The sequence below is a fragment of the Nerophis lumbriciformis genome, linkage group LG01 (genome assembly GCF_033978685.3).
Source record: "Nerophis lumbriciformis linkage group LG01, RoL_Nlum_v2.1, whole genome shotgun sequence".
In the NCBI taxonomy this organism is placed as follows: Eukaryota; Metazoa; Chordata; class Actinopteri; order Syngnathiformes; family Syngnathidae; genus Nerophis; species Nerophis lumbriciformis.
Window position 1 is genome coordinate 30,544,844 of NC_084548.2, and position 15,157 is coordinate 30,560,000.

General features: G+C 41.3%; 1 protein-coding gene across 1 annotated transcript in view; it reads left to right on the forward strand.

Moving 5' to 3' along the window:
* The first annotated feature begins 3,472 nt into the window (after positions 1-3,472).
* The window catches only part of LOC133613354 (aquaporin-4), a 14,509-nt gene continuing 2,824 nt past the window's right edge, over positions 3,473-15,157 (forward strand). Inside the window, exons 1-5 of the mRNA XM_061970847.2 lie at positions 3,473-3,595; positions 3,742-3,936; positions 4,051-4,212; positions 10,351-10,515; positions 13,065-13,145. Of these exons, the coding sequence (XP_061826831.1) occupies positions 3,584-3,595; positions 3,742-3,936; positions 4,051-4,212; positions 10,351-10,515; positions 13,065-13,145 (615 nt within the window). The 5' untranslated portion in view covers positions 3,473-3,583. The remainder of the gene's footprint in view (positions 3,596-3,741; positions 3,937-4,050; positions 4,213-10,350; positions 10,516-13,064; positions 13,146-15,157) is intronic.

Genomic DNA, 15,157 nt, shown 5'->3' on the forward strand with positions numbered 1-15,157 from the left:
TAAAAATTAAAAAAATTGCACTTAAAAAAAAAAAGCAAATTAAAAAAATAAACGTGTCGGAAAAGGAGCAGGAAGAAGCAAAGCTTAGAATGTCCTCTGCCCCATCAATCAGGCATAATACATTGCATAATCACCTGATATCTAACAATATTCTGTATATTATTACAAAATGTCGTATACATATTACATCCACATACGCTCCAAATAATCATCAATCCTTTATATGTAATTTGTATGAATACATTACACCTTTAAGATATTTTATGCTTCCTCCTCTTTTTGTACTTATCAAAGACACCTTTTTCATATTGCATTTTAAATTGAAGGATGTTATTGCTTGGTTTGATGTCCTCGTCCACTTGATTACATTGCCACTTCAACTAATAAAATATGAACTAATAAGCGACATTATCCTTCGATGCAAGAGACTCACACTGTATTGTTTATGTATTGTTCAGCCAGCTCATAATTAAGTTGCTAATTAATGACCTCTGCATCCTTTCATGTCTGTGGAGAAAAGTTTGGACACACCTGGCATACACGATTAAAATTGTAAAATAAATATTTTCTCTAAAATATAAATAACATGGCAAGCAGATAGGTGGCATGCATACTTGGATGGATTTGTCAAAGATTATTAGGAGTACAGAAATTATGTGATATTTTAGCACCAGAAAGATTTGCAGAGACCATCAAGAGTACAAGTAGACTTGTTGTGCTTAAGAGCAGTGGTGGTCAAACGTATACCGCCTCAGAAAACACCACCATAATGACCAATATTAGAATACAGTAGCATAGTTGGCCTAAATATTCATTTAAAAAAACAATGTGTAGTTAATATTTTGGGCCACTGAAACATTACATGCAATTTGAACAGTCACACTGTGTTTGAATATTTAATTATTGGTGACTCTTTGGCGTACCATTAATGGTACACACACCACAGTTTGAGAATCTGCTCGAGACCGCTGACAATTGTTTAACACACAAGTTTACAATTTTTTTTTTTTTTTTTTATTTAACCAGGAAAAAATCCCATTGAGATTAAAAACCTCTTTTTCAAGGGAGTCCTGGCCAAGAGGCAAAAGTCAAATGACATGGACATTACACGTTAAAATGACAGGATGGACATCAAGTAAAACAGTCACAGAAAACCGAGGCTCCTTCAAATGCTCTCAGGTTTGATTTAAAAGCATTTGAGGATAAACATTCAGTCAGCTTCCAGTCTCTTTGTAGCATGTTCCAAGCACAAGGAGCTGCATAGAGCAGTGTTTTTCAACCTTTTCTGAGCCGAGGCACATTTTTTTCATTGAAGAAATCCGGAGGCACACCACCAGCAGAAAACATAAAAAAATGAAACTCAGCAGTATTGACAGTAAAAAGTCGTCGTCGCAATTGTTGGATATGACTTTAAACCATAACCAAGGATGCATCAATATAGCTCTTGTCTCAAAGGAGGTGTACTGTCACGACCTGTCACATCACGCCCTGACTTATTTTGAGTTTTTTTGCTTTTTTCCTCTGTGTAGTGTTTTAGTTCTTGTCTTGCGCTCCTATTTTGGTGGCGTTTCCTGTTTTGTTGGTATTTTCCTGTAGCAGTTTCATGTCTTCCTTGAGTGCTATTCCCTGCACCCGCTTTGTTTTAGCAATCAAGACTATTTACGTTGTTTTTATCCTTCTTTGTGTGGACATTGTTGATTGTCATGTCATGTACGGATGTGGACGGCGTCTCTGCTCCACACGCTGTAAGTCTTTGCTCTTGTCCAGCATTCTGTCTTTGTTTACTTTGTAGCCAGTTCAGTTTTAGTTTTGTTCTGCATAGACTTCCCTAAGCTTCAATGCCTTTTCTTAGAGGCACTCACCATTTGTTTATTTTTGGTTCAAAAATTAGATACCTTTTTACCTGCACACTGCCTCCCGCTGTCGGTTACATATTGTGATCACGACAAACCATGTTCCCGACATCTACAAAGCAATTAGCTCCCCACTGCCACCTACTGATATGGAAGAGTATTACATGGTTAGTCTGCCAAGCTCTAGACAGCACAAGACACTGATTATAATTACCAGGCTGCAAATTTTTTTTTTGACTTGGACAAACTTTAGTGATCACAAGGGAACATTTTCCACACAGTAGCTCAGTTACAAAGGATGGAAAGGATAAGGCTGGAAAGTATCGTGCACACAAGGGCACAAAAAGAAGTATAAAGTAGACTTAAAATGTACCAACTTTTTACCCAATTAGGTGAAATTACATAATCTACCACAGCACACCAGACTGTATCTCACAGTGGTTGAAAAACATTGGCATAGACAACATATTTATTCCCTAGCTCAGTCTGAGCAAAAGGGACAGAGAGCAACATCTGATCGTTGGATCTCAGAGCCTAAGAGTTCGTACTTCTCTGTGAAATCAATGCACAAATGTCATCGGGCAATAGTAGAAGAGCCTTGTAAATAAAAGTGTACCAATGACACGGTCTCCCTGTGGACAGACAGTCACAGTGGTGGGTCATGGCTGTACAGTTTGGTATGAACCTCAAAGAAGCATGGCAAACACAGTCCTCCCTCTGAAGACAGGAACAAGTAGCATCCATATAAAAAAGATCACCATCATCTAGCACAGATAAAAATGAAAAGAAAACATCTTATTACAGAAGAACAACCCCAATTTAAGTTTCAGTTTCTTCACCAGGTTAGCGATAAAAGGTTTAAAAGTGAGGGAGTCATCAATTAAAAACCAATGTCCATCCATCCATCCATCCATTTTCTACCGCTTATTCCCTTTGGGGTCGCGGGGGGCGCTGGAGCCTATCTCAGCTACAATCGGGCGGAAGGCGGTGTACACCCTGGACAAGTCGCCACCTCATCGCAGGGCCAACACAGATAGACAGACAACATTCGCACTCACATCCACACACTAGGGCCAATTTAGTGTTGCCAATCAACTTATCCCCAGGTGCATGTCTTTGGAAGTGGGAGGAAGCCGGAGTACCCAGAGGGAACCCACGCAGTCACGGGGAGAACATGCAAACTCCACACAGAAAGATCCCGAGCCCGGGATTGAACCCAAGACTACTCAGGACCTTCGTATTGTGAGGCAGATGCACTAACCCCTCTTCCACCGTGAAGCCCTAAAAACCAATGTATTTATACGAATTACTTTGTCTTTTGCACAGTTGTCTCTTCCAATTGGATGACGCCATTCTGCAGCAAACACAATCACTTCACCTTCAAGCTCCTTAAAGATGGACCTAATTGCTCAAGGTCACCCAAGACATGTGGAGAGGAATCTGTCAGACGAGACAGATAAGACACTACACACACACACACACACGCACACACACACACACACACACACACACACACACACGTTCATGGCCATGATGACTAATGTGCACACTCTACACACTGAGGTGTGTGATATGGAGGAGGGGGGGAGTGTGGGAGGAGGCTGCGCTCATCAGAGGACTCTCAGACGCTAACGAGGGATGGAGTGACGACCCTGAGCGCCTCACAGCCCGACAGACGGACGCACCAGCGAAAGACGCTCCTGACAAGGCACTCTGTGGGTGTTGAAAGGATGTGGCGTGAGGTGAGCATCTTTACTTATTTCCTGTTTGGTTCAACCTTGTTTTAGTGATTTATGTGTGGGGGAAAAAAGGCTAAACACAAACAAGTTGTGTGATCTGCAGCATGTCCTTTAAACTCGCCACTTTGTTTGTGGGTCTTTGCTCCGAGGAGCTGCGCAGTCGTCAGTTCTGGAAGGCCATGATGGCGGAGCTGCTCGGCACGCTGGTGCTGGTGAGCGCTGTCTTGGGTGCATCTGTGCCGGGTCCTGGACAGTCCCCTGTGGGACCCCTGTACCCGGCTGTGGCTCTCGGTGTGGTGATCGTTGCACTGGGACACTGTTTTGGGGAAATAAGCGGCGCGCAGGTCTCACTCTCACTTGTCGTATTTATCTCCATTTTTGTTTTGGGTGACCTTTCAACCCGTGTGTGTGCGTGTGTGCATGTGTGTGTGTGTGTGTGCGTGTGTGTGTGCTCTCAGGTGAACCCTGCAGTCACTCTGGCCCTGCTGGCCACACGGCGGCTGGATGTCCTCAGAGCCGTCGTCTACATCACAGCCCAATGTTTGGGGGCTTGTTTGGGGGCCGGGGCCCTCTACCTGGCCCTCCCCCTAAAAAGCACCGCGGACTCTTTTGTCAACAAGGTTTGTTCCCCCGAAATGTCCCGTAGAACCGCGAAAGTTCATAATAGGGCTTGAAAAGGCCACGTGATTTTGCAATGCATTGTGGGTAGACATACTTGTTAGATAAAGGCTTTGTTTCCAGTGTGAAAGCGAGCAACAAACTGGATTAAAGTGGACGGTGGCGAGACAAACTGTAACATATTCCAAAGGCTTGCTGCCTAGAAAAAAATGATTGAAAAAATGGTGGAATTGTCTCAAATGAGCTGTGAACTGGACCCTTGGCTGAGAGATTTGAATCAAGGCGTGGAACTGTTTGGGACTTATGCTTGCGTGTTCTCTGTGTGTGGTCTTTTAGTTCCTGTCCTGTGCCCTTATTTTGTAATTTTCACTTCCTCGTGCCATGCACAGGCGTCCACACCTGCTGCCTGATTGGCAACCGGGTGCAGATGTGTCTCTGGAAGACGGCGGCGGATGATTGTTTTGCTATGCAAATGCTCTGCTTGGCTTTGTTGCTTTTCTCAAAAGAAGCCGTGTCTTGTGCAATTACGTTTCCACTCGCCTTCTTTTGTTTCTCGTCACTATCAGCTGCGTGTTCACCCACTCCCTCGTGAGAATGTTTTCGTTTGTTACATTAAAGAAGATTAATTGTTACTTCCATCTGCTGCATCTTGGGGTCATGTCGCCATGGCTACCTCCATGCTCTTGACAACTTGTCTGTATTTCGTCAACAGTCAGTTTTAAAACCAGTGAAGAATTGTTGAATACAAAGTCTGTTAAGGCTCATTGTCTTTTGTTCAAATGTGCGTAATCTACAGCTTTCATCTCTTATGTATCCGAGATGCGTTTAATAAGCAGGGTTCAATGAAAAAAACTAACCCATCTTTACTTTTAAATAGTTAATACTCATTCATTTTGTGCCTAACCATGACTAAGGCCCCGTTTACACTAAGCCGGATAAGGTTACCCAGGGTAAATCACGCCTAACCTTATCCGTGTCCACACACAGTAATGCCACCGTTTTAGACCCCCGCCCCTTTTGTCCGCGGGCGCAACGCGACCTAATACGCATGCACGGAAAATGTGCACGTCATAGTCACCTCCAGTGTTGCTTTGTGTGCAAGTTCTTAAATTAAATTGAACTTATCTGAACAATATTCAGTGTTGTGGTATTTCAATTAACTGGAATCCAGTGTGCTGTGGGGCCCTATTGTAGTGAATCACACCTGAGCCATCATAAATTAATCAAATCTTTATTAGACACGTAAACAATGTGATAAATAACATTTTACATCAATCAAACTAGGGATCTAGATATCTGGTCAGGACACTCCTCACTCTTTTGCCTTCACCTTCATTGTCCATTCCTTTTTGGTGACTTTATATACTCTGGACCTAGACGTTGAGTCCGCGACAGAGGAAACAGACGACATGCTTTTTACTGTACGTTGTACCATCGCTTAATAGCTACCCCCCGGATTGTAAATAATGTAAATAATTCAATGTAAATACTCTGATGATTAACTTGTGTGATGACTTATTATGCTGATAGTATATATTTGTACCATGAATTGATTTAAACAAGTTGAAAAACTTATTCGGGTGTTACCATTTCGTGGTCAATTGTACATAATATGTACTTCACTGTGCAATCTACTAATAAAAGTTTTAATCAATCAATCAAATCAGCTAACAAATGCTACGTGTAAACAGAGGAAAAACATGCTTTCAGTCAAACTTAGCATTCTGAAAAGGCTGTGAGCGCACCGACATGTGCGAGGTGATGGAATTAAAAGGAATGTTTTTCCTTTCGTACAATGGATATATTCCAGGCATTGGCCGCCTGGTTCTTTGCTAACTGGCCGAGTTCCTTAGCTTTGCTATTGTGCTGGAAATTAGACGAACCTCACTGAATTTTTTTTTTTTCCTGAAGCGATGAAGACAATTATTGTGGCAGTTATTGATGGCCCCCGTTCGCAACATATTTGGAAGATGTTAAAGGCCTACTGAAACCCACTACTACCGACCACGCAGTCTGATAGTTTATATATCAATGATGAAATCTTAACATTGCAACACATGCCAATACGGCCGGGTTAGCTTACTAAAGTGCAATTTTAAATTTCGCGCGGAATATCCTGCTGAAAAAGTCTCGGTATGATGACGTCTGCGCGTGGCGTCACGGATTGTAGAGGACATTTTGGGACAGCATGGTGGCCAGCTATTAAGTCGTCTGTTTTCATCGCAAAATTCCACAGTATTCTGGACATCTGTGTTGGTGAATCTTTTGCAATTTGTTCAATGAACAATGGAGACAGCAAAGAAGAAAGCTGTAGGTGGGAAGCGGTGTATTGCGGCAAGTGTTGTGCTGGATAACACACCCCCGCCGTAGAATGCACCCCCTGATTGTTGTGCCGGATAACACAGCCGGTGTTTCATTGTTTACATTCCCGAAAGATGACAGTCAAGCTTTACCATTGGCCTGTGGAGAAGTGGGACAACAGAGACTCTTACCAGGAGGACTTTGAGTTGGATGCGCAGACACGGTACCGTGAGTACGCATGCAGCTGCGGCTTCCAAACATTTGATCGCTTGCCCGTACGTGCGTGCAGCTATGTGCATGTCACGTACGTAACTTTGGAGACTTTGGGGAAATATATGTGCTGTATGAACTTTGGGGAGGTGAACGGTACTTTGGGCTGTGGGATTGAGTGTGTTGTGCAGGTGTTTGAGTTGTATTGGCAGGTTGTATGGACGGGAGGGGGGAGGTGTTTGTTATGCGGGATTCATTTGTGGCATATTAAATATAAGCCTGGTTGTGTTGTGGCTAATAGAGTATATATATGTCTTGTGTTTATTTACTGTTTTAGTCATTCCCAGCTGAATATCAGGTCCCACCCGCCTCTCACAGCATCTTCCCTATCTGAATCGCTCCCACTGCCCTCTAGTCCTTCACTCTCACTTTCCTCATCTACAAATCTTTCATCCTCGCTCAAATTAATGGGGAAATCGTCGCTTTCTCGGTCCGAATCGCTCTCGCTGCCGGTGGCCATGATTGTAAACAATGTGCAGATGTGAGGAGCTCCACAACCTGTGACGTCACGCTACTCGTCTGCTACTTCCGGTACAGGCAAGGCTTTTTTATCAGCGACCAAAAGTTGCGAACTTTATCGTCGATGTTCTCTACTAAATCCTTTCAGCAAAAATATGGCAATATCGCGAAATGATCAAGTATGACACATAGAATGGACCTGCTATCCCCGTTTAAATAAGAAAATCGCAATTCTGTAGGCCTTTAAAGAAAAAACACAACATTAGGTCAGAGTCTTGCACAATCCAATGTTAAGATGCTTTAATGATGCAGTAAGATCCACGATGTTTGAACCCTATAACTGTTCAATGTCTTAGGTAACATTTACTCACCACTAGGGATGGGAATTGATAAGATTTTTCAAGTTCCGATTCCACTTTCGATTCTGCTAATTCTAAAATATGGCAGGCTTTATATAATTTGTAAAATAATTCTAAACTGTTATTTGAGTGCCCATATGTTAAATGCGCATTTTAATTTTAATTATAATAATGTTCTTTGGGTGCAATAAGAAACAAGTTTTATCATAAATGTTTTGTTTAAATGAAGCCAATAATGAAATTTTTTGTGGTGCTCTTTATTTTGTAAAGCATCGAAGTATTGAATTACATAACGATGTACATTTTGGTACCAAAATATTGGTGTTGGTACAACTCTAGGTGGGACGTATGTGCAAACGTAAATATTTAGTCGCTTACGTGCCCGAACGTAAACTATGCAGTGACGTAGCAAGTACCGGTAGTGTCCCAATTCCTAGGGAAGATTGCAAATCTCTACCTCTTTTTACTTCGTTTCGAGGGTGCAGTGGTTGCGTGTAGTGGGGTGTATTGGGATTGGGCCTAAGTAGTCAGGACAGAGATGCTTGTTAAAAAAAACGTTACTTTCGTTTTTCTATCGCATTCTTACAAAAAGGCCAACGAAAAAGAAACCTGTCACGGTCCCACGTGACACTTTGGATTTTATTTTCCTGTGTTTGGTATTACAACATTTCCTGTCCTGGTGCTCTTGTTTTGTCAGTATTTCCTGTTTGTATTTTGCAGCAACCTTTACTTTCTGTTTCTTGTTCTGCCAGCACACCAGTTCCTCATTGTTAATTCATTCTCTTTAGTTAAGTTAAAGTACCAATGATTGTCACACACACACTAGGTGTGGCGAAATTATTCTCTGCATTTGACCCATCCCCCTTGATCACGCCCTGGGAGGTGAGGGGAGCAGTGAGCAGCAGCGGTGGCCGCGCCCGGGAATAATTTTTGGTGATTTAACCCCCAATTCCAACCCTTGATGCTGAGTGCCAAGCAGGGAGGTAATGGTCCCCATTTTTATAGTCTTTGGTATGACTCGGCCGAGGTTTGAACTCACAACCTACCGATCTCAGGGCGGGCACTCTAACTACTAGGCCGCTGAGTAGGTGGCCTAGTGGTACTAGAGTAGTTCCACTTTGTCAGCGCTGGTTCACTATTTAGTTTATGCCAAAGTGTTCCATTGCTTTCTGAGTTCCTGCTTGACCTGTGCTAGTTTTCTTTTGCCTGGTACCTAATAAAGGGACCTCCTGCTTGTGTTTGGCTTACATTCTCTGCATCCTGGGATCACGCCAACAGCCGATACAGAAACCATTGAAATGTAAAAAAAAATATCTTGCCATGGTATGACGTAATTGCTCTTGCATTTGATTATTTCACCATTTAGTTTACAAAGGCTTGTTCACAAATGCTAACAATATCACGTTTCATCATGTAAGAGTGCTATAACAGCAAAAAAAAAAAAGTACAGATGCAAATATGTAATTTCAGGATTTATGAGATTCCTTCTAGATGTGAAAAGAACAAAACATTTAGCAAAAAAGACATGTTTGAGTTTTGTTGTTTCCAGGGTGACCACATTTGACCTCTGGGGGCCTCTGGGGGACCCCTGGCCTTTATTTCAATACCTGCCTGGTAATGTTCGTTTATTAGGTCGTGGTATTCTCGCTGAACTGAAATGTTCAGATAGTCTTAGAAGACGTTGAGCCTCCCATCCGAGCATGCAGCACAGATCAGTTTATGCTCACAGACCTACAGTAGATAGGACAGCTCTGCTCTGAGAGCACGGTGCAGGATCCAAAGTCTTTATCCTATAAAACAGTGTTTTTCAACCTTTTTTGAGGCAAGGCACATGTTTTTCATTAAAAAAGGCACACCACCAGCAGAAAACGTTAAAAAATGAAACTCCACCAGGTCGTCGTGCCTTATTTTGAGTTTGTTGGTGTTTTCCTGTGTGTAGTGCTTTAGTTCTTGTTATTTTGGTTATTTTGGTGGCCTTTCCTGTTTTGTTAGTGTTTTCCTGTAGCAGTTTCATGTCTTCCTTTGAGCGCTATTCCGCGCACCTGCTTTGCGTTAGCAAGCAAGGCTATTTACGTTGTTGCTATCCTTCTTTGTGTGGACATTGTTGATTGTCATGTCATGTACGGATGTACTTTGTGGACGCCGTAAGTTTTTGCTGTCGTCCAGCATTCTGTTTCTGTTTACTTTGTAACCAGTTCAGTTTTACTTTTGTTTTGCATAGCCATTGCCTTTTCCTTTCCCTTTTGTTCATTTTTGGTTTAAGCAGTACATACCTTTTTACCTGCACGCTGCCTCCCGCTGTGGTCTGCATATTGGGATCACAACAAACCATCCTTGTCTCACCCGACACATTTCGACTTTTACAAAGCAATTAACCACCTGCTGCCACCTACTGACATGGAGTATTACATGGTTACCATGCCGAGTTTTACACAGCACAGACACTAAGGAACGGCACATTATTTGCAGATTCTAATTATTGATTTGCAAAAAATGTTTTTGGACTAATTAGGTGTAGTTGCATAATTTCCCACGGCACACCAGACAATATCTTATGGCACAGTGGTTAAAAAACACTGCTATAAAAGACAAGGATGGATTGATTTCAACACCTGTGCTTTAGATGCTGAGAGGTTTTGCGTGATCTTCTCATTCACTTTTCACATTTCTGCAACTTATTTGGTATATTTTTCCAAAAGATTATGCTCGAAATCCTTTTTGTGTCCTCCTCTTTCCTCGCTCACCACTCAGGTACCGATTGAGTTGAATGCAGCTCAGGCGCTCGGCATTGAGGTCTTATGCACCTTCCAGTTGGTCTTCACTGTCTTCTCAGTGGAGGACCAGCGACGAAGGGAAAGCTCAGAGCCAGGAAATCTGGCTATTGGACTGGCACACACTGCTGGAGTGATGATAGGGGTGAGAAATACTTGGCTCTTATAGACAACTTCCTGTCGGTACTTACAAACCCCGTTTCCATATGAGTTGGGAAATTGTGTTAGATGTAATTATAAACGGAATACAATGATTTGCAAATCATTTTCAACCCATATTCAGTTGAATATGCTACAAAGACAACATATTTGATGTTCAAACTGATAAACAGTTTTTTTTTTTTGCAAATAATCATTAACTTTAGAATTTGATGCCAGCAACACGTGACAAAGAAGTTGGGAAAGGTGGCAATAAATACTGATAAAGTTGAGGAATGCTCATCTAACACTTATTTAGAACATCCCACAGGTGAACAGTCAAATTGGGAACAGGTGGGTGCCATGATTGGGTATAAAAGTAGATTCCATGAAATGCTCAGTCATTCACAAACAAGGATGGGGCGAGGGTCATCACTTTGTCAACAAATGCGTGAGCAAATTGTTGAACAGTTTAAGAAAAACCTTTATCAACCAGCTATTGCAAGGAATTTAGGGATTTCACCATCTACGGTCCGTAATATCATCAAAGGGTTCAGAGAATCTGGAGAAATTACTGCACGTAAGCAGCTAAGCCCGTGACTTTCGATCCCTCAGGCTGTACTGCATCAACAAGCGACATCAGTGTGTAAAGGATATCACCAGATGGGCTGAGGAACACTTCAGAAACCCACTGTCAGTAACTATAGTTGGTCGCTACATCTGTAAGTGCAAGTTAAAACCTACTTGCCAACCTTGAGACCTCCAATTTCGGGAGATGTAGGTGCAACTAGAATTCACCAAGTCAAGTATTTCATATATATATATATATATATATATATATATATATATATATATATATATATATATATATATATATATATATATCCATCCATCCATCCATTTTTCAACCGCTTATTCCCTTTGGGGTTGCGGGGGGCGCTGGAGCCTATCTCAGCTACAATCGGGCGGAATATATATATATATATATCTACATCCTGAAAATATGCATGAATATAACATAACTTGGCTTCTGAGAGCTTCAAAATGTTCAAAATTTAAACAACTTTAAAATGTTAAAGTTGTTGATAAACAAGCAATTATTTTAATAATTAAATATGGTCATTTTAAATGAATTATGATCATTTAAAATTAATTATTTCAAATATGTTTATTTTAATGTATAATTCTATGGCTGAGTGTAATAAGGAGTCAGAAAAAATAGAAATAAAAATATAATTAATTTTGATGTTTTTAGCTAAATATAGTAAAACAATTTTTTTTTTTAAATTAATATATATATTTATTTTTAGGTAAGATAAATATAATAATACAATTTATCTGTAGTCTGGATGATTTAGTTCTTGTCACCCTATTGTCCTCCCGTCATGAAAAAAGGCTGTCCTCACTCAGGTCCGCATGGAGCTGGAGGGGGTGTGGCCTCCAGCTCCGGCTGAAAATCGGGAGATTTTCGGGAGAATATTTGTCCCGGGAGGTTTTCGGGAGAGGCGCTGAATTTCGGGAGTCTCCCGGAAAATTCGGGCGGGTTGGCAAGTATGGTTAAAACTCTCCTATGCAAGGCGAAAACCGTTTATCAACAACACCCAGAAACGCCGTCGGCTTCGCTGGGCCTGAGCTCATCTAAGATGGACTGATACAAAGTGGAAAAATGTTCTGTGGTCTGACGAGTCCACATTTCAAATTGTTTTTGGAAACTGTGGACGTCGTGTCCTCCGGACCAAAGAGGAAAAGAACCATCCGGATTGTTATAGGCGCAAAGTTGAAAAGCCAGCATCTGTGATGGTATGGGGGTGTATTAGTGCCCAAGACATGGGTAACTTACACATCTGTGAAGGCACCATTATTGCTGAACAGTACATACAGGTTTTGGAGCAACATATGTTGCCATCCCAGCAACGTTACCATGGACGCCCCTGCTTATTTCAGCAAGACAACGCCAAGCCACGTGTTACATCAACGTGGCTTCATAGTAAAAGAGTGCGGGTAGTAGACTGGCCTGCCTGTAGTCCAGACATGTCTCCCATTGAAATTGTGTGGCGCATTATGAAGCCTAAAATACCACAACGGAGACCCCGGACTGTTGAACAACTTAAGCTGTACATCAAGCAAGAATGGGAAAGAATTCCACCTGAGAAGCTTAAAAAATGTGTCTCCTCAGTTCCCAAACGTTTACTGAGTGTTGTTAAAAGGAAAGGCCATGTAACACAGTGGTGAACATGCCCTTTCCCAACTACTTTGGCACGTGTTGCAGCCATGAAATTCTAAGTTAATTATTATTTGCAAAAAAAATAAAGTTTATGAGTTTGAACATCAAATATCTTGTCTTTGTAGTGCATTCAATTGAATATGGGTTGAAAAGGTTTTGCAAATCATTGTATTCCGTTTATATTTACATCTAACACAATTTCCCAACTCATATGGAAACGGGGTTTGTACTTTGCATTGACAGCACATTGTCCTCCCTCACAGGTACAATAGATTAACAACAAGATGACAGGACTGTGATTCATTTTGCTCATTTGCTATTCATTTTGGCAGGCCCGGTTCTCTGGTGCCAGTATGAACCCTGCACGATCTCTGGGCCCTGCCATTATCACAGGATTCTGGGAGAACCACTGGGTGAGACTCACAGCTGTGGAACACTCAATTGGTGCAATTTGCATCTGCAGGAAATAAAATACACAACACAATTAAATACTAAATTTTTTCCTTAAAAAGGCACCTATGATGATTTTAATCTACATTTAAAACACGTCCTTGTGGTCCACATAATATGTATTGGATATGCTTTGGTGTAAATGTTGCATACATTTTGTTCCACAGTTACTCTTACAACCCATTTTCTGCATATGTCTGCAAGATGTTCATATGTGGAGGTGTTCCAAGATTGGAAATAAAACCCACACCCCACCCTCTTCAAAAGTATCATAATTTATCTTTTAAAAATGTTCACCGTGGGGCGGTATAGCGTAGTGGGTAGAGCGGCCGTGCCAGAAACCTGAGGGTTGCAGGTTCGCTCCCCGCCTCTTGACATCCAAATCGCTGCCGTTGTGTCCTTGGGCAGGACACTTCACCCTTGCCCCCGGTGCCGCTCACACTGGTGAATGAATGATGAATGAATGATAGGTGGTGGTCGGAGGGGCCGTAGACGCAAACCGGCAGCCTCGCTTCCGTCAGTCTACCCCAGGGCAGCTGTGGCTACAAATGTAGCTTACCACCACCAGGTGTGAATGAATGATGGGTTCTTACTTCTCTGTGAGCGCTTTGAGTATCTAATAATGGAAAAAGCGTGATATAAAATCTAATCCATTATTATTATTATTACTGTGTAAATATATATCTTAAAGACATCACCGCTATTTTTGTTTTACAGACATGGTCGAAAATAAACTTTGTAGACATTATATAGATTCACCTGGTCACAACAATAGGTACACCTATTTATTTATTTTTTTTACCTGCGTTTATATTGCTGCGTGTGCCACACCAGTGTTATTGTGTACATGCCAAGATTAGATCAAAATAATGTTTTAGTCTAACTTTTCCTTGAAGTTTCCTCAAACCAAGTCGAAATGTCGCAATGTCGTCGCCTTTTTCCGTCGGAGTTCAGCGGATAATCCAATTTTCTAATGGCCCCAAATGTTGTGAACAAATAAACAAGGAACTATTTATTTTATAGACACAAGAGAAGGTTGTGTGGGCTCATCAGAGGTGGAGGAAGCTCTCAAACACATCATTTCCAATAATGTGCACATAAGTGTACATTACTGTACAAATGGTCCACTGTTAAAAAGTACTCCTAAACCCTGCAAACAGAGGGCATCCAAAACTGCATGCAAGCTCATGCATGAATTGACGTTGTTTAATCCAACTTTGTTACAACATTTATAAGTCAGAGAAGACATTATTTGTCATTGGTCCTCTTTAAAAAAAAAACGTGCCTTTCACATTGCATATTTGATGAATCCAATTTTTAAAAGATTAATTCCTTGAACCGTAGAAAAAATAGTATTAGATCAAATTAGACTTAACCATACATGTTTTCTTACACAACTATACTTTAAATGTATTTTAAAGAAAAAGTGTAAATAAATAATTAAGTCATTTTCACTCAATGCTGTTACCCCGTCAGGAAAATGTGGAATATTCCACAAGTCACATTGTCCACAGCACGTTGCTTGCAAGTTGCATTATGCTGTTAGCGAGAATGCCATATGGCTATATTTCATGTATTAGCCGATTGTATGCTAAAAACTATTGATGTGACGAGACACTCGTCTAACGAGACAAGGCCTTATTTGAACAATAATTTGAAGCAGGTGCAACGTGTAGGGTGGTAAAGTTGGGACATTTCCGAGGAGCCCTGACTGGCAGGGTTTTTTTTTTGTCATGGGGCTTAGAACTCCTGACAACACCCATGTTTTCAAGAAAATGACAATGAAAAGGTATGTTACTGGATAAGGAGACTTTTTTTTCTTTCTTCTATTTGGCTGCCCCGAAAGGGACATGCGGTAGAAAATGGATGGATGGATGGTGGGTTACAAAACAACGCAGGTGCACTTTGAAGTCTTTTATAACTTTGTATATATGAGCTTTTAACTATTTAACATGTTTTTACCGATAACAACTAA